At 39.6% G+C, this 20,432-nt stretch overlaps 1 protein-coding gene across 8 annotated transcripts in view; it reads left to right on the top strand.

The window, feature by feature from the left end:
- INPP4B (inositol polyphosphate-4-phosphatase type II B) overlaps positions 1-20,432 on the top strand; it is a 745,855-nt gene that overhangs the window by 479,330 nt on the left and 246,093 nt on the right. For all 8 annotated transcript variants that reach the window (XM_036853321.1, XM_036853318.1, XM_036853314.1 and 5 more), the window contains one exon: positions 19,138-19,188. In XM_036853321.1, the coding sequence (XP_036709216.1) occupies positions 19,138-19,188 (51 nt within the window). The remainder of the gene's footprint in view (positions 1-19,137; positions 19,189-20,432) is intronic.

The raw sequence follows: 20,432 nt of genomic DNA, 5'->3' as shown, positions 1-20,432 counted from the left end.
AGTTTCTCCTGTATAACAAAGTGAATCAGCTATATGTATACATGTATCACCATAACTCCTCCCTCTTGCATCTCCCTCCCACCCTCCCTATCCCACCCCTCTAGGTGGTCACAAAGCACTGAGCCCAGTTCTCCCTGAAGGCACTAGTTTTAAATTTCAGATTGCATTTTAGTGGCTGAGAAGTTAACATGACTAGCATAACAAAAAATGTGAATATCTAGTATATGTCCATTAGATTTGCATATTTTTTCACTTCTGGCATATGAAAGCAAAGCCATTTTTAAGGTATACGTGAGAAACCTGGTGTCATGAGGAAGAAAATCAGTGCTGCTATTAACAGTCGAATTCTAAAGAGTAAGATAGGTGAGGTAAGGAGTTAACACAAGGTATTTTGGACTAAAAAAAATGAACAGGACCAGAGCTGAAGCTGGAGAAGAGAAGCATCCTGTACCCCAAGCAAACATTAGGAACCAGTTCACTAGAATTTTTTGTTTTTGCTGCTGAAAGGTTTAATCTGAGTTACTATTAATAAAGAAAATGAGAGAAGTGAAGAAGCTCCCATGGAAATGGTCGGATGCCTTTCTTTTTATAACTCCTCCAGCTGCTTTGGGAATTCTTGGATCCTTAGAGAGACGGTTTTTTTCCTGCATTTTTTCCCAGGAAGCAGCAGACAGAGCATTAATCAGACTGAGTTACAGGCATCATCCTTGGGAGGTCTTAGGAGGCCAAACTTCTAGTGGGATTTCAGGGGAGCGTTTGCCATAGGTGTGGTTGCTCCCTAGAGAATTTATCCGTTCTGTATTTAAATGCAGCTCACCAGCTGCCTCAATGCAGTATGCATTAAAAAACAGAACAAAACCAAACAAAAAACAGGTGAATTTAGTACCTGTAATAACCACAAGATCATGCAGTTATGCTGTTGAATTTTAGAGTGTATATTACAAATCCTTTTCTCTTCTTATATATGACAACTTTATTGTAATGTAACATCATATATCTTTATATATTTTAACTAAATGTACTATTATTTTCCAGTCTTCTTGATTTCTACAAAAAAATTTGAAAACTAAAGGATGGAGAGGAAAGATTTGGTCATTTAACAACCTCTCCTCCATTTTTTTTTTATTTTTTTAACATCTTTATTGGAGTATAATTGCTTTACAATGGTGTGTTAGTTTCTGCTTTATAACAAAGTGAATCAGTTATACATATACATATATCCCATATCTCTTCCCTCTTGCATCTCCCTCCCTCCCACCCTCCCTATCCCACCCCTCTAGGTGGTCACAAAGCACCGAGCTGACCTCCCTGTGCTATGCGGCTGCTTCCCACTAGCTATCTATTTTACGTTTGGTAGTGTATATATGTCCATGCCACTCTCTCACTTTGTCACAGCTTACCCTTCCCCCTCCCCATATCCTCAAGTCCATTCTCTAGTAGGTCTGTGTCTTTATTCCCGTCTTGCCACTAGGTTCTTCATGACCTTTTTTTTTTTTTTTCCTTAGATTCCATATATATGTGTTAGCATGCTGTATTTGTTTTTCTCTTTCTGACTTACTTCACTCTGTATTGAAAGAATGCATTCTTTCGGTCTTGGTTTGTCAAACCTTAATGTACTCAGGGATCACCTGAGGACCTTGTGCAATGCAGATTCTAGTTTACAGTCTGGGGCAGGACCTAAGATTCTGCATTTCTAACAAGCTCCTAAAGGACCCAATGCTGCTGATCCCACAACCTGGCTTTGAGGGGCAGGAACACAGAGAACAAAGGTGTGGCCCCAGCTGATCCAATCAGACAGCATGCTCAGGAGGCACCTGAGATGGTCCCCATAATCTGCCTCCGTGTTTCAAAGTTTTCACTGTGGCTACTTGTCTGCGATTTTATGAGTTTTTAAAGGAAAAATAAAACATTGGGCCTAGGCCTAATTTTGTTCTGAGCTAATTGTGAGGCCAGGGGTCTGTTGATCAAAGGGGACCCACTTGCAGTTATAAGATGAAGTTCTGGGGATGTAATGCACAGCATGGTGACTGTAATTAACACTACCGTCTCACATACTTGAAAGTTGCGAAGAGTTGATCTTAGGTGCTCTCACCACACTCAAAAAAGGTAACCAAAATGAGGTGATGGATGTGCTAATTAGCCCGAGTGCAGTAATCATTTCACAATATATATCAAATCATCACACTGTATACTTCAAATATGTATAATTTGTATGGGTCAGTTATACCTCAGTAAAGCTGGAAAAATTAAATTTTTTTTTATTTTGCAAAATACTTTTTCAAGTTGCTGGATTAAATTATTTTTAATGTCTTTTCTAGCCCCAAGGCCCCTTAGCTCATAAATGATAGAACACTCTGATGTGGGTTTTTGTGATGACAAATATGATCTGCCTTTTTTTCTATTTCTTAAATTTCCTCACTATAAGTGTTCTTCTTTTTCTCCTTTAATAAGGTTTCCTATTCATTTCTCAAGGACGTTGAGAAATATTTCTCTTTTGCTTTAAGAATAGCATTTAATACACTTCTGTTCCGAGCTCTTTTTATGAATATTGATATGCCTATGAAGGCTACTAATCTATTATTACAAAACCTGTACTAAGTGTCTAGCCATATTTACCTCCCTTTTTATTTTAAAGAAAGTGAAAAAAAGCCAAAAACAGAGTCTCATGGTGCTGTAAATTTCTTTTTTTTTTATATATAAAATTGTCTGAAGTCCCTGAAACATAATATAAGTACAAACTGTCATATTGTATACCTTGGTTTGGAATAAGCTGTGAAATAAAACTTGTACAAGACAGCTGTTCTAAAATTTAGATTTTCTTAAGGAGGCAAAATTATTGGCATGGTTAATTCCCTTAAAGTAATTTTTGTTTGCTTAATTGAAACAACTGTTAAAAATTCCTTAATGGAAGATTTTCCTAAGAGTTTAGACTCTAATAAAAGTCCTAGATATGAATAAACCTGTTTATGGACTAGGACACATACTGACAACCTTAGGTTTTTTTCCCAACTTTGTGGTACATTTCAGTAAAAATATTTTCCTAAATACTAATACATAACATGGTCTGTGGCCTGTACAGTTTACAATCAGAGGTTCTAAAGATAGAGAACATTTTGTAGCATCCTAATACTAGCTACCAGGGCACTAAAAACTGACCCTGGAGCCCAGATATGTCATGAGACCAATTCTGGTCAGCCAGATTCTTTGTGCGTTTCTGCATCTTTCCCATGGCCAAAGTTTCCATTGATTTTAAAAGAATTTCTCAGCAGCTACTGGGAATCTGATTGAATAGATAGAACTGGTCACCTCTTAGCCAGATATTTGCATTCCCCTGAGTTTAAACTTGATTAAAATCATTGGTTTCTCAGACATAGAAAATAAATTTATGGTTACCAAAGGGGAAAGGAGGGGGAGGGATAAATTAGGAGGTTGGGATTAACAGATACACACTACTACATATAAAATATGAAACAATAAGGACCTATGGTATCATGCAGGGAACTATACTCAGTATTTTGTAATAACCTAGAAGAAAATAATCTGAAAACAAATATATATATATATATATATATATATATATATATATATATATATATATATATAGACAGAGAGAGAGAGAGAGAGAGAGACAGAGAGAGAGGACTGAATCACTGCGCTGTACACCTGAAACTAACACGACTTTGTAAAACAACTATACTTCAATTAAAAAAAAAGAAAAACAATCGTTGGCTTCTGAGATATGGTTTTATTCCCTGTGATACGAGACTAAGGATGATTTTACTTTCAAATTATTAATGGTAATATAGTGGTTATTACACTCAGTTCTTCCTGGAATAGATGCCCGAGCTGGCTGTAGTCAGGCTCACGGCACACTGAGATCTCAGTTGACCTGGGTCCCAAGCACCTCCGCTGTGCCGACTTCTCTGCCATGACCCCACGGTGGGGTGCCGGAGCCTGCTTCCGTCAGCCCCGGAGAGCTGATCGTCCACACCTCTTCCCAACTACACGATCAGTTATCCCAAGTGATAGCTTGTAGCGGGCCAGGGTGAGAGTATTTTCACCACCGAAATTGGCACCCTCTCTAAGTCGTAGCTTCTCCTCCCATCCCCAACCTCTGAGAACCAGTTGTTAGACCTTCAGTGGCACCCCACTACTCTTAAAGGCAGAATACTATCCAGTATGACTAAAGTCCCTGAATTTCCTTACCTGTGGTCTCATCCAGTGCCAAGAAGGAGCACCCTTATCTGAGAATGTTTGTAAGTTTCTTCCTGACAGCATCAAAGGAAAATTCACTTTAAGAAGTAGGAAAGGTGAAAGCACAACTTTTGATAAAAAGAATTTATGAAAATGCCCCTTGTTGTCCCTGTGAGTGGACTTAGCTTAGTGCTCTTAGTTTTAAATGGTTCTCTCTTAAGTGCCTGAACTCATTAGCTCCAATTAGCCTGCCTCTCTATGCGTGGAGGCAGCAAGAACACCACGTGTAAACTCATTTTAAGCACAAACGTGCATTATAATTGGCGGAAACACTCCAACTGTTAAAAGAGTTTTCAGTGTTAAGATTCTAGGTTTTAAATGTCTCCTTGAGACAGTAAATTCCTTAGACATCTGAGAAGATATATTTTAAAAGCTCTGAATAGTTTGAAGGGATAGGAATACTTTGGCCTTTGTTGAATAGTTATAGTTTTAATCAAATTGCTTTACTGAATGCAAGTACGCGTGCATACGGATGTGTGTGTCTTTTGTTAAAACAGACAGAAAAACTTTGATTAGAAAATGAAAGAGCCATCTCACAGGCAGCTCCAGTGCAGATGAAGAATGTTCCACAGCTTTAACTTAAAAAATCCAGAGTTGGATTTCCAAGGTATATTTTTTTTAATTTTTACTTTATATTAAAGTATAGTTGATTTACAATGTTGTGTTAGTTTCAGGTGTGCAGCAAAGTGATTCAGTTATACAGATACATATATCTATTCTTTTTCATATTTTTTTCCCACTTAGGTTATTACAAAATATTGAGTAGAGTTCCCTGTGCTATACAGTAGGTCCTTGTTGATTATCTGTTTTATATATAGTAGTGTGAATATGTTAATCCTAAACTCCTCCAAGGTGTATTTTAAGTCAGGCCCTATGATGTGCAAAATCGTGCTATGTGGAAAGATGCTTTTCAGAAGTCCTGTTAATAGGTCTCTTGTGCTGGAAAGAAGGGGTTTGGTTTCAAAATTAAAGGTGCTGTTCTTCCCTTTTATGATCTTCTGTCCATCCATCATTATTTGCTGTTCATGAGTCTTGGAATCATTGCTTGCTGATATGGTTCAAATGCAAAGATGAAACAATGAAGATATTCTCTAAATTCTACTGTCACAGGTACCTGCCAGAAGCGCTGAATCCATTCATAAACAATCCTATTCACAGGGCTTTCTTTAGTAATTATAATTCTGTTATCACTCAGTCTGTTTATAATTTTTTTTTCAGGGAATTGAGGTCCTTCACGCTTTTAAGGTAGAATGCTTCTTCTAAAGATTCTTCTATTTCAAGAGCTGTGCTGTTCTTTAATATGCATAATGTAAATAGGATGTAAATAGTACATTTATTATTTAGTACTAAATGTATTTCAATAATTATTCATCCACAAATATTCTTATGATAGTTGAGCATTATTATCCTCAGAGATTAATGTAATTAAACATACAGGAAATTTATATACTAACTTTATTCCTCTGTCAGTATCAAAGTGCTTTCTGTAAATATTCAGAAACAAATTAAATGACTCAAGGCAACCTAATGATTATCCTTCTAAAGCCTAAATACCTAGCTTGAGCCTGACTCTAGAAAAGTAAAGTGATGGTAATAAAACTCTAATTTGCAAATGACTCCTAATTGTTCACCCTTTCCACTCTTGACCTTCTGCAGTCTGTCCTCCTATAGAATCAGAGTAGTATTTTTAAAGCATGAAAAAGATCACATCACTTCTTGGCTCAGAGCCCTGATTGAGTTTCCCATTGTAATTAGAATGAGGACTCTACTCTCCCAGAGCCCTCCCTTCCTTTGAATCTACCTCCCTCTTCTTTCTTCCTCCTTCAGCTACTTTTTTCAGACACTGTGACCTCAGGGCCTTTGCACTTGATGTTGCTTTGGCCTGCAACACTGTTCCCCCTTATTTTCCTCTGAACTGGCTTCTCTTCTTTAGCAGGTCTTAGTCAAAGTCACCTGCTCAGAGAAATTCACCCTCACCATTATATGTAAAATACCCCCATCCAATTAACACTTTTTTCCATTACCTTATTTTACTTCCATGCATACTTACTAATTTACCCATTTTGATGTTTTCCATCTCTTCTTGTTGCTAGAATGTAAGTCTATGAAGGGATTATTCCTTGTTCACAACCATGTCCCTCATACTTAGAATGACAGAAGATCAATATAGGCAAAGGCATCAGGGAGATGGGAGAAACGCAAATTAAAGGAACCATAGGGATTCAGATCGGCTGGATTAGTGGGTTCATGTAGTAAACATCACATCCATCTCTGAAAGAGATTCTACAGCAAAAATCTTGTTAACAATGGTAAGATTGTGAAATAGACAATGTGAAACACAAGTCTCAGATGTTGAGGAAGAAGCAGTATTTCTCAAACCTTTGGTCTCAGGATTCTTTTACATTCTTAAATGCTATCTCAAATCCCAAAGGGCTTTTGTTTATGTAGGTTTTAATGACCATGGATGTTTACATTAGAAATGAAAACTCAGAAAATTTAAAAATATTTATTAATTCGCTTACAATAGCAAATAATAAACCCATTATATGTTAGCATCCATACTACATGCTTTTGAAAATAAATTGTATTTTGGAAAACTAAAAAAAAATATACTGAAGGAGTGGCATTGTTTTACATGTGTGTAAGTCTCTTTAATGTGTGATTAATAGGGGAGACCTGCATTGTCATGCCTCAGTCTGTAGGCAAATCACAATTCTTGTAGCATCTGGAGAACTCCACTGTACATTTGTGAAAGAATGAGAGTAAAAAGTAAAATACTGTCTTAGAATTATTATGAAAATGGTGTTGACCTTGCAGATCCCCTGACTGGACCCCATTAGAGAACTGCTGATCTGGGGTTTGAGTAAGACCTAAACTGCAGGCATTTCGTGTCCCAGCTGCTACTCACATGTCACAGGATTCAGTATGCACCTGGTCTGTTAACGTACGAGGTGCCCTCAACTTAATGAGATCGTGTCCCCAATTTTGGAAATCAATCTTCAGAAACGTTAAATACATTTTTCTATACAGGCAGGGTTCTTCATCAGTATTACCTTCCTAGGAAGAGCTCACAGCATTCAGTTTAACGCCTTTGCTCTTTTAAGACAACCCTGAGTGCGTCCTGCAGTAGACCCTGGCCACTGCATGATAACGTTTCAGAAGAGCCATCCTTGGTTCCTGTTTGAGATGCCACAGTCACATTTCCCCCCCGCGGGGAAACTGCGAACTTTGTTTCAATTTGCCCGCATCGTCTTCAGTCCACTGTAGTGGAAGCGTACTATCCTTTCAGCCCGAGCTGCAGGCAACGCGACAAAGGTGGTGTTGAAAGCATTGGTTTGGGAGTACAGAAGATTCAGGTCGAGACGTTGGCTCTTTGACGTACTAGCCACGTAACCTGGGGAGAAAGTTACTTATCTTCTGCCGTTTTGTTTTCAGGCAGGTTGAAAGGTACTGAAAGTGTGAGCCTCAGTTTTCTCATAAGGTTGCTTTGAAGAGTAAATGAGAAGAGAAAGCAGTGAAAACTCTGAGTGATTAGAAACGGGTTATTTAAAGGAGTGTAAATAATGCCTCGGAATTTTTAAAGCTTCTCCAGGTGGTTCTCAAGTGCAGCCAGTGCTCAGACCCAATGATGGAATAAATTATTAGATACTTTGGTGGAATTCCATAGAGAAAGAAACTAGGGTGATGGTAGAATGGAGCTGCTGGATTATCCCAGTTTTGCCTGAAGACGAACACAGCACTTCGTCGGAGAGCTACATCAAAAGCGCCTTCCCTCTGTGCCGGTACACACCGTGATATTCCAGTTTGTCAAAAAATATGCTTTGTGGGTTGATTATATAAATCAATTGATCTTTACCCAGGGCTCGGTGATCTTCTTTTGACTGGGGTTACAAAAGCCTGGGTTGTAAATGATCTCTTAAAATACTAAGTGATGTCGCAATAATTTTGCTTTAAAGCTACCTAGAAATTATTTAGCCTTACAGCGCTGGGACTAATGACTTTCACTGAGCAACAGATTAATAGACATGTGCTTGTGTTGATATTACTGTTCTCTGTCTAAAGGCTCGTTCATTAACTCATGACTGTGGTCTTAATTGGAGGCTGTTAATACGTTAAGGATGGTGTTTTTGAGTCTGGCAATGTGATAAATTGTGTCTGTTTCTATTCCCTGAGGCCAATAGATTTTTGGTTTTTGAAACTCATTAAGCAGCCCTAGGGAAGACAATTAAAGTCACCACCAGCATGGGCTCAGAAAGGCACACCACCGTGGAAGGGGTACAGACTTTGAAAGCAGACCATTTCATGTCTGATCTGTCACTTGCTATTGAAGTGAGCAAATTACTCCAGTTTTCTGAAACTGAGTTCTCTCATCTGTAAAATGGGCCAAACAAGAATAATACAGCACAGAACTATAGGAATTGAGTGAGATAATACAAGTAAAAAAAATTAATACATGTGCCTCTGAAATAATTAACCTATAGGCGAAGAGAGTCTAGTTATTTCCTTTGATTCCATTATCCTTATTTATCAATTATAAGTTTGTATTATTTCTTTCTAGGGTAGCACATATTCAACCCAGGTCTAGTGCTGGGATCAAGAGATCAGTTCCCATTGACTCTCTTTCCATTTTTCAGAATGATGGTACAGTTATTTTTGTATATTGGAGCTGTGGAGAAATAGAGGAAGGGGAATGAAAGCAGTAATGGAGGTTTAACCTGACCAAAAAACTATTAATATGGATACATGATATTTGAGTCGAATGCTCTGTGTATTGAAATGTTAATAATATTCTCACGTGAGGCTTTGGAAGTCAGCAGGAATAGAATTCTCAACTTATAATGAGCAGCTGTTTAGCAAATTATTAGTTAATATCTTCAGTGCCTCTAAAACACATTCTTAGATTCTGTTTCTGCAGTGCAGAGAGGTCCTTTATTCTTTACCTCAGTTTTAAAAATAGCTAAATATCTATTAACACTGAAAAAAATTTTTTGGTTTTAAATTGTACAGCTCTTTGGAGGTTTGTCCTATTTGTTTTAGGTAAGTGCCCAGGACAAGACTTGACTCTATGCAAGTGTAAGATACCTGATGGGGTCTGACCAGTGCTGCCTTTCCCAGCCTAGTGTCCCTTTCAGGAGGATCCAGAAGTAAAGAGTACGAAAGGCAGAAGAGTTTATGCTCAGAACAGAGACAGAGAGACCTCTTTGACTTCATGAAAACTAGACCTCAGTTTTAGCATCTCTTATTTTCAGTAGAGCCTGTATCTTTCAGTGACTCTCTGACAAAGGAAGCGAATGTCTAAAGATACTTTTGCTCTTCAGTATTTTTTCACCTGCCTGTAATAGATCTCTGTAAGAGTTGGAAAGGGAAATGGGATAAAATGTGGGTAATGGCAGGGATACCCAGAGTTATGTGACTCTGGAGCCACATTTGCTGTCATCATTAACTTAAAGAACCACATGACTCCTATATGACTGGTAGAATTTAGTATAATGGCGCATTCATATAGTGAAATTAGTAGTCTTAAAGGGCCACCAATTAAACATAAAGGGACCAATGTGACCAGAGGGCTGTGGTGTGAACATCATTGCCTTAGAGAAATGGAAAACTCCTACAATTAGATGCATCCAAACTAAGAGTGCTTACACTTTTCTTACTGTGATCTCATTTGGCTTGGGAATCTCTAGAATGTTCTTGTGTATATCATTTGCATAATATGTTTTGACGTGTGAAAGGTGATCACGTTTACCTAGTAAAGATCAAGATAGCACGTCACACTCAATAATCATTGGATCATTTTTAGATAGTGCTCAGGCTTCAGGGTTAACTCTGCTTTTACGAAGAGAACCACCTGTAGTTACCCATTTGTAACTGGTGTATCGAAGACTTAACAGACAGCCCAACATGTAATGACATCTTTTCCCCTCTCCAATCATGTTTAACTACTACATTCTGTTGAGTATCATTGTTCATCTCTTAATCACGTTTGGAAGATCCCTTAGCTTCGCAATAACTTTCAGATATTACAGAGGTTAGTTTGGGTAGGTTGTGGCAGTTGGAACAAGCAATGTTCCCTCTGACGCCACCTAGAAACAAGCCGAATGTGTTATAACAATCACGTTTGAAAACATCATCAAGCTGTGACAGTAATAACAACACGAGAAACTAAAATTCCAGAGAGAGGAGGACGTTTCGGAGTGGAGCCATCAGGAACCTGTGGAGTTTTCCTCTCCGGGCATTTGGTGATTAGGTTGAAGAACAGGCATTTGCCTGGACACGGGGCCGCTGCTCCTCAGAAGAAGAGAAAGTAGCAGAGCTTTCAGCCGTTGTGTTGGATGCACTGAGAAACTGAGACTTCAGGGGCCTCAAATCAACGGGCACTTTTTCTCAGAAGAGAATCGCTGAATCCTGGCCGTGGCAGGAGGCGAAAGAACCAGGCCAAAAGCTTATAAAAAGCAGAGTGAAACCTCCCACGGTTTCACAGTGTTTAGGAAACCAGGGAAAGGAACCAAAACCAGGCATGAGCCACAGCCCTAGAGGGAGTGTTGAATTGACAATGAGGGACTAAAAAGCCATTTCTCACCTGGGGGCGATTACAGATTCTCTCTGTAGCTAGAAGTCTGAATATCTGTCTTTGCTAAACACAAGGTGGCAGCTGTCAGGCCCAGAACCCAGCAGAGATTTTGGTTTTCATGTGTAGCTGAAATGACAAACTTAAGAGACCAGAAGGGACTCAAACTCATGGCTGGTCTGTCTCTAAAGACATTTGCCAGACGTTGAAGCTGAGGCCCAGTACAAAAGCGGTACACTGAGACATCTAAGGATCTCCAGCATCCTTTCAAGGATTGAGGAGCAAAGACCAGTTAGGCTCTCAACTGAAAGTTATGGAAGGCCGTACCCTACAACACAGGTAGACTGAGTGTCTTAGTTTGCTAAGGCTGCTATGAAAAAGTGCCACAGACTGAGCGGCTTTAACAACAGAAATTTATTTTCTCACATTTCTGGACTCTGGAAGTCCAAGATCAAGGTGTTGGCAGGGATGAGGTCTTCTGAAACTTCTCCCCTTGGCTTGCAGATGGCCACCCTCCTGCTGCCTCTTCACATGGTCATCCCTTCGTGTTTGCACCCCTGGTGTCTCTTCCTCTTCTCGTCAAGTTACAGGTCCTATTGCATGAGTGCCCCATCCTAGTGGCCTCATTTTAACTTAATCACCCTGTCTCCTATAGTCACATTCCAAGGTACTGGTGCTTAGGGCTTCAACATATGAATTTGGGACTGGGGGAGTGTGGGATTGGGGGTAGAGGGGTTGGGGAGGTGGAGATTCAGCCTACAACACCGAGTCTTACTAGAATTCCAGACTAGCTCTGTCCCAAATCAATCCCTGACTTGATGACAAGAGCAACCGCTTCGCCATAACATGATGTAACAAAGCATAACAAAGGAAAGACATGCCTGAAAGAAAATATTATCTGGAGCTCTACAGATGATTGACATTAAAAAAATTACTAATTACCTTTATAACCAGAAGAATAAATCCCATTCCTTATTTAAGTATGTTTAGTTGCAAATGAATATCTACCATTCTCATCTGTGACCTGTTTCACTCGGAAGTACTCGAGACCAGACCATAAACATGCATATGAATTACATGGGAACCTTGATGAAATGAAGACTCTGATTCAGGAGGTCTGGAATGAGCCTGAGATTCTGCATTTCTGTAACAAGCTTCCAGGGGACAGTCCTCAGACCATCCTCCTGACCAGCTACAGACCAGTAGGTGATGAGTGTATACATTGGAGTTTAAGAAAAATTGCCCAATAAATAATGTTTAAGATCACTTCCAGCTCTGACATTCTGTTAACTTTAAAAAAAAAATCTTTTCCAAAGGAAGACTTATTCTATCACTTGACCATTGCACAGTGCATTTTTGTGAACTTGTATAGGATTTGGAGTTAGTTTATGAGGCTCACACTCAAAAAAGCTCATTTATTTTAGAGCAGTAGTTCTGAACTTTGGCTACACATTGGAATCAAGTGGGGAGTAAGCATTAAAAAACACTGATGCTGGAACAGACCCTTCCCTCAGAGATTCTGATGTAATTATTCTAGAATGTGGCCTGGAAATTGGCATTAAAATTATGCTGGATGATTCCAATGTGTTGTCAAGATTAAGAACAACTGTTTTAGGGTAGCACTTTTATTTGTTTACTTATTTTTACTAAAATAGTACTGGAGCTGCTTTGACCAGCCACCTCATTTACCAGGCCCATTTCTGGTAAAAGTAAGTAAACGCTGGTCACAGCCCACCTGCAAAGGAAGTATGATTTACCCACAGTTGATAGTTGAAGAAATTTTTCTCGGGAATTTTTTATCATCTGGAGCTAGATAGTTGCTGCTCCTTATAGACTGCGAATGTGATTTCTACTTTGCCAGAGTCTTCTCCAATCCCTATTGTCTCTTATACCCAGTTCACTTCTTTCATTAATTTAACATGCTTGGAGCCTTTGGGTATGTGAGTTTGTAACACTATCTCTACCATACTAATTAGTGAGATAGTAAATTAGAGATTAAACGTGTTCAAGGAGAAATTTTAAATGTACTTCTCAGGCGTATTTCAGATAAACATTTCACATTGCGTAGGTAGTTTTTCTAGGTTAGCTCTAAGACCCCTTCCATCTCTAATATTCTGTGGTCTCAATTGTTGACATTTGTGCATGGATCATTTTCTCCATCCACAGTTGGAAAATCAGTATCTGAGTGGCTGATAGGTTTTAGACAGTTGAAAATGCTTAACAATTATTATTGCATATTTTGACTCTTAACCATGTTATTAGTATTGCCTATAGGAATACGATGTCTTCTTAATCTCTGAGATTGCCAGTGTTTATAATAGTGGCTGGGTCATAATAAGTAGTTAATGCCTGTTTGTTGACATTAAAATACTGAATTAGGATTTAATATGACCTATTTTGCTTCATTTCTTCATAGCCATAAACTGAATTCAAAATTTCATTTACAACCATTGGGTGGTCTAAGTTATGCTGGCTGCTAAAACAAATTTAAACATCCAAATTCAGTGTCTTAGCACAATGGACATTTAGCTGTTATCATTGTGGTGGACAGACCTCTAAGATGGCCCCAAGGTACCACCCCATGTTGTACATAATCTGAAGATCTGAAGTGCAAGAAGGTTTGATGCAAACGAGGTTCTTTATTGCTGGATTTGAAGATGGAGGAGGCCACACGGCAAGGAACGAGGGCAGCCTCCAACAGTTTATAGCAACCTCCAGCTGACAGCCATCAAGATAACGGGGACCTCAGTGCTAGTGCCGCAAGGAACTGAGTTCTGCTAACAGCCTGCGGGAGCTGGCAGCTGACCTTTCCCTAGACAAGTTTTCAGATGAGGATACGGCCAGCTGTCACCTTGATTTGAGCCTTGCATGTAGGACTGGATGGGAGAGCCCGGACATACCAGGCCTGGACTTCTGACATACAGACTGTGAACTAATAAGTGAATGTTGTTTTAAACAGCTAAGTTTGTTGTTATTTTTTACACAGCACTAGAAAGCTAACCAATCATTTGATAGCCTAATACTGGTAGTGATGGATGGTGGATGGCTTTCTTTTATATGGTCATTCTGGGACCCAGGTGCAGCTCTGCAGTCACCTAAAGAGACAATGGAGAGGGCATTCTAGACCCACTTCTGAAAAATCCAGTTTAGATGCGGCAAACATCACTTATACGTATATTTTATTGATAGGAACTAGTTACATGGTTATCTGTCAATACAAGGCATCCTAGGAAATAAAATCCTGACTGAGCAGCTTCCTCTCCAAAAACTCATGTTGTGCAAGAGGGCTAAACAGGGCTTCCCTGGTGGCGCAGTGGTTGAGAATCTGCCTGCCAATGCAGGGGACACGGGTTCGAGCCCTGGTCTGGGAAGATCCCACATGCCAAGGAGCGACTAGGCCCGTGAGCCACAATTGCTGAGCCTGCGCGTCTGGAGCCTGTGCTCCACAACAAGAGAGGCCAATAGTGAAAGGCCCACGCACCGCGATGAAGAGTGGCCCCCACTTGCCACAACTAGAGAAAGCCCTCGCACAGAAACGAAGACCCAACACAGCCATAAATAAATAAATAAATTAAATTAAAAAAAAAAAAAAGAGGGCTAAACATTTCTGTTGCAGTCAGATTTCCATGTGTTTGAATATTAAGGCAATTCTGTATCTCATTCCAAGTGGAACAAGTAAATGTGATGATATTATATATTTTAATTTGAGATACAGAAAGAATAAGAGTAATGCATTCATTAGAAAAAAGGGATGTGTTTCAGTGACACATTCATTATCAGAGATCTTATCAGATCTGACAATAGCCTGAGGAAAGAATCTGGGCTTTCTCCCTGCCCCGAGGTATGCCTCCACTATTGCCAACATCTTCCACTCTGCCTTCCAGCGGAAGGTTGCTCCTTCCTCACCTACCAGTGAGGTCCAGGCCTGGACACCCTGGTGCACAGCGTCATGGCAGCACGGCCTCCCCTTCTGTGGATCTGGTTACCCAACCATATCCTAGCACCACTCACCTATGAAAAATACAGCAATCACCCTCCTCCCTGGCTCAGGGTAGCTGTGCCCAGGCTCTTTGTAGCAAGGGTGACTCTTTTAATAAGTTGTGCCCCATAGACCGGAGTGCTGTGTTCAGCCACTGCAGTGGTAGCCCAAGTAGCCTCTTGCTTGGAAACAAAGTTTATGAACTAGTCTATAAGGATTTGATGAAAGAGTGTCACTCACTATATGCTACCTGATTTTCCTTTGGTTGTTTCTCTTTTTTTTTTTTTTTTTCAGGGTAAATTTAGTGCATAGAATGTTGAGCTTATGAAGTTGATAGAGAAGGAAATGAATTTGTTTCACAGGAACCTTAAGAAATATTCAAGACGGAATATATAATTTTCTACATGACCTCTTCTAGTAATTGATCTTTCTTGCTTTATTTGATATCATAAAAATCCAGACAAAAGGAAGTTATAAGAACTCTAAACATGTAGTCAGGCAGACATTCTTATCTTCCAGGAAGGGACAGGGGACAGGGAGGGGTATGGTGAAGAAAAACAGGGAGAAGAACTGCTAATAAGACCAAAAAAGGGAAAATGAATTCCTAAGGAAGGCCAGTAAATCTCAGGAGGCATGACATTGCCGATGAACTGGAATATTCCAGATGCTACAGTGACAGCCATTGCTTCATCCCTTTCTCACCAAGAGGTCTCAGCTAAATCTGTCCAGGGTTTATTTATGTTCTTTTTTTTTCAGTGACATATTCCTCCCTCTGGTCCTGTCTCCCTGTCTCTCTGCTTCCTCCCATCTTTCCTCTGTCATCTCTTCCCTCTCTCTTTTGTCTTCTTTCTTGTTTCCCCTCCCCCCTCACTTCCTCTCTTCCTCCTTCCCTTTCTCTCTCACTTCCTCCCTCCTTCCCTCTCTGTGTTAAGTACTGTTCAAAGTGCTGAAAAGATGTCATACTCGTGACAACTTATGGGGTCTCTTATTAACCCCGTGTTAAAGATAGCTGACATAAAGGCAAAGGGCAACTGGCATAAAGAGGTTAAATAATTCTACCGAGGTAACTCTGGGCAGAGTTGGGATGATTCAGGGGGTTCCGATCACGTCACTCCTCTCTACTTGAACGCCTTGCTAGATTTCCTAGAAATTGCGTACAGCTCCGATTCCATAACATGATAGATGGACCTCTACAGCAAATGGCCACCAACCTCTCTCCCCAAACACAGTCGGCTTTTGTCACATCCCTAGAGGCCCCCGTGTTATAGCATCATCAGAATACTCACTCTTTTCCAACACAGATGGGCTTTTACGACTCCATGCCGCATGCCTGATACATAACATCTTGCTTGCTTTGTCGCATCCTTCTTTACCTAAAACTGTTATGCAGTGTTCAAAACCCACACCACCTCTTTTGTGAAGCCTTTCCTGACACTTACAGGCTGAACTAGTTACTCTTCACTCTGAATGCAAACAGGAAAATGCTGACATTTCCATTATGGAATTTACAACATTGTCCTGGATTATTCATACATTTGTCCTGCCCACCAGACTCTGAAGTCCCGAAGAGAAGGAATGGGACCTTATTCACTGACAAACCCAATGTTTGCCACCTAGTTTGTGTTCACTGTGAGGAGGGTTTTATGATATGCAAGAAAAGCATCATCGATATGTAACCTATATGCTAAACATAAGTAGTACTGACCTTAAATATAAAGGTTTTAGAACTGTACATACATGCTGATTTAAACAAACATTTCCTATAAAAATTTGACTTTGTACAACTTAAAACTGATTTATAATTTTGTCTTTCAGTTCCTCTAAATCAAGAGCTCTGCTAGTGATTTAAATGTGCCATGATTTAATAAAATGTGATGTACATGTACTTTTCAAAAATACTTTTATTATGTAAAGTGAAATTCATTCTCTCTCTCTCCTTCACACACAAACACACACACATGCACACACTGGATATGGCAAACCAGTCTGTGAATATCTTTAGACTTTTTCATAGTATACACCTTTGTGTTAAAAATCTTTTTTTCTATATAGTTTATTCATATTTATTTAACATTTAAGAAATAAATGTTATACTGATAAAATCAATTTAAATTTAGGAGTTTAATGACTATGTTGCAGGAATTGTCACTATTATTCTACCTTTGTCCAACATTAGATTGCATAGTCTACACACACACGCACACACACACACTATATGCGGTCCTCCATATGTTTAACAGTTTTGGACTTCTTTCACTTTATTTCTAAGTTCAAGCATATCCCTTTGGATAGTGTTATTTGGACGTCAAATACTTTCTTAAAATGATATATAAATACACACATATACATTAGTGTATGAGTTGCATGTATGTGAATATTTATTCACTGTATATATAGTTCATTCTGGTATATATATGTATATATGTATATAGTGTTAAGTATATACACACACTATGTGTATAGTCTATATAAATATATACATATATGTATATATATGTGCACACACATACTGTATTTATATATCCCTTTGGATGATATTATTTGGATGTCAAATATTTTCTTAAGATATATAAGTATACACATATATACATGTATGTATTGGTTGCATGTATGTGAATATTCCCTATATATGTAGTTCATTCTGATATATATATATATGTATATATGTATATAGTGTGTGTGTATATACACACACTATGTATATAGTCTATATATGTATATATACATGTACTATATTTATATATCCTTTTCAGTAATGTTATTTGGATATCAAATATTTTCTTAAAATGATGTATAAATATACACATATATACGTGTGTGTATGAGTTGCATGTATGTGAATATTTATTCACTATGTATATAATTTATTCTAGTATACATATGTATATATGTATATAGTGTGTGTGTATATACACATGCTATGTATATAGTCTATACACACACACACACACACACACACTGTATTTATATAGTCTGTGTGTGTACACACACACACTATATGGTCCATTACAGCGCACTATGTATTAATATATAGTTTCCAAGCTTCCTCATCCTTTGAGGCCAGCTAATGACTTCCAGATAATGAGACTGAAGGGTACCTCTGAACATTCTGGACCAAAGAACGCTAATGCAGCTACTAACCTGGAAATGCTCTTAAACAGTGAGCTCTCTGTCGTGAAATCCTGAGCCGAGCCTGTTCTGTCAATTGTGTTGTTTACTCTGTTGGGATCTCTCCTGTCATTATTTTGTGTGACAAAATAATGGTGAACAATTTTGAGTCATAATGACTGACAAATTGTACAAGTGACAATGCTGGATCTGTCATAAAGAAACAAAGAGTATGATTGCCCTTGCTGCACCTCCAAAGGGATTTTGTTAAAATGACCCCCTAAAATGTTGATCCATTATATGGTCCTGGGTTCCTCTCTCCCATCCCTCCCCACAGCCCTCTCCTCTCCAATTAAACACAGTGTTCTTTTATGTTGCTGTGTATTCATTTAACTTGTTTATCTCATCCTTACTTCAAATTTAGATATACTAGATTTAGGTTTTTATGTTCTCTTCCTGCTTTTACTAGCTTTTTCTTAAGTGAGAAAGATAATTGTGACTTCTTTTTATTGGAAACATCTTTTTTCTTAGAGAATCATAGACTCGTAACTATACATTAGGGTCAATATCCATGAACAGGGAAGAGTACAGGTAGTTTGAAAGGTCCCCAGGTAATTCTAATGTACAGCCAGGGTTGAGAATCACCACCCACTAGAAGAAATATGTCTACTTATCATCTAAGGAGTTGATTTTTCACCTGGAATGCTTTTTAAACATATGAAAAGCTTCCCCAAATGACTAATTATTTTACACTATTATCCTCTCCCACAGTTGAGAATTAGTTTTCAAAGGAATCTAGATGATGGTATATCACAGTTTGGCCCAGAATTCTCAAGAGAGAGAGATATCCTAAAAGAGAATAAATATTTATAAGCATTCATGGAATGACATTCTCTATGCCAACTCTGTCCTTTCCCTGGAATGTCGAATGAGCTTTGCTTTTCAAGGATATTAAAAGTGATTCACCTAAAGCCCAGATATCTCTATATTTGACAAGGAGTGATGGGGTGAACTCTGTCTGCTTAAGAACCTCAGGAAGTTCAGGAACTATAAAAGGATAGCGTCGTTGTTGCCCACAGTGGATGTCATACACAGGTACCTTCAGAATGATTAACCACAGAGTCTGAATTGACGTCAGATGAGGGAAAATGCAAACAGCACCTGTGTGAAGCTTCTGCACTGGTTTCTACTCCAAAGTCATACAGAAAGTGTTTGTTTTTCTCCTTAGGTTAGAACCGGTGTCCTCCCTGAACATAAGGATCCCCCGCCAGAGGTTGGGGTAAGTGTTTCTTTTGTTTCCAAAAGGCACACACATCACTTCTAAGCTAATCATTTGGGTTTTCTCTGGCCTCCTGCCTGCTAGCTGACAAATAAAATTGAGTTAACTTAATAGGGTGTGACCATGCAAGGAGACACAGTCACGTATTTGCGGAATTGCATGGACTTCATTCCTTGTCTCCTGAAAATCATCCTCAAGTGAATTCTTATTTAGTTCAGCTGGCTAGAGATGAGTCTAGAAATTGCCCTGCAGGTAACTGAGCTGTGATTCGGAGCCAACATTCCTGGACCACCAGGAGGCTGGGAAATTGCAGGTGTGAGCTCGACTGCTTCCGCAAGGACGCAGAGGGCTCACTAGCCGTGGGATTGTGATGTTTTCTGCATCCAGCCGCTTCAACACTGTAGGGCAGGTCGAAACAGAAGCTGCCACCGAAGGGCAGCCCAGTGCTGGAAAATCCAGCTGAGGTTTTCCTGCTGCATCTGAGCCATTGCATCTCAAGCTTTTAAAAGTTGGGAGAGCAAGAGGGTAACAGGTAATTTTGCTTAGACAAGTTTAGAGTAGGCAACGGAGGCTCCTGAAGAATAGCCCAGCAGGCTGGTCCCTGGGATCTTGCATTCAGAAAGGTGGAAACGGTCCAGAAGTAAGTTGAGTCTAAGAGGCCCTGCCAACGGAAAGGCCTATTTGAAATTCCCTGAAATCCTACAGGCAGTTGGCAACCTTCTTCCGGTGGGTGTGGGGAGCCCTGTACTAGGTAGCATTCATTTCCTCATTGGCAACAGCTGCCATCCCAACCGGCCAAGGGAACCCTCTAGAAACCGTGCCTTGCATTGGCTGAGAAGTGAGTCAGCCACCTCGGCATCTCTCAGCGTAGGGGAAGGAAAAGAGTACTTCGTGCTCGCTCATGCCGAACACAGCCTTCTAGTTTCTTCCTGGAACAGGCTGAATAACTCTCTTTGACTTAAATGAATCTTCATGCTTTGTTTCCTGCCAGTCCCTTCAGCCTCTTGTGCTGCTCTCACTTCCACCGCCAATCTTGGTGCCAAGACTACCTGGGCTTCTAGAGTTTCTCCCAAGGAACCAGCGAGTCCTCCCAGCCTCAGGCCTCTGTCCCTGCAGGACACATGCGGTCTCCTTGTCTGGCTCCCCACTGGCGCTCTCTCCCAGCTCAGGACTCGGGTCACAGGCCTTTTGCCTACGACCACTCAGACGTCCTCCTTCAAACTAGAACCGCCAGTGCAAGCCGT

The sequence above is a fragment of the Balaenoptera musculus genome, chromosome 5 (assembly GCF_009873245.2).
Source record: "Balaenoptera musculus isolate JJ_BM4_2016_0621 chromosome 5, mBalMus1.pri.v3, whole genome shotgun sequence".
Lineage (NCBI taxonomy): Eukaryota > Metazoa > Chordata > Mammalia > Artiodactyla > Balaenopteridae > Balaenoptera > Balaenoptera musculus.
The sequence above is the reverse complement of the archived record's forward strand: the minus strand, read 5'-3'. Positions and strand labels throughout refer to the sequence as shown.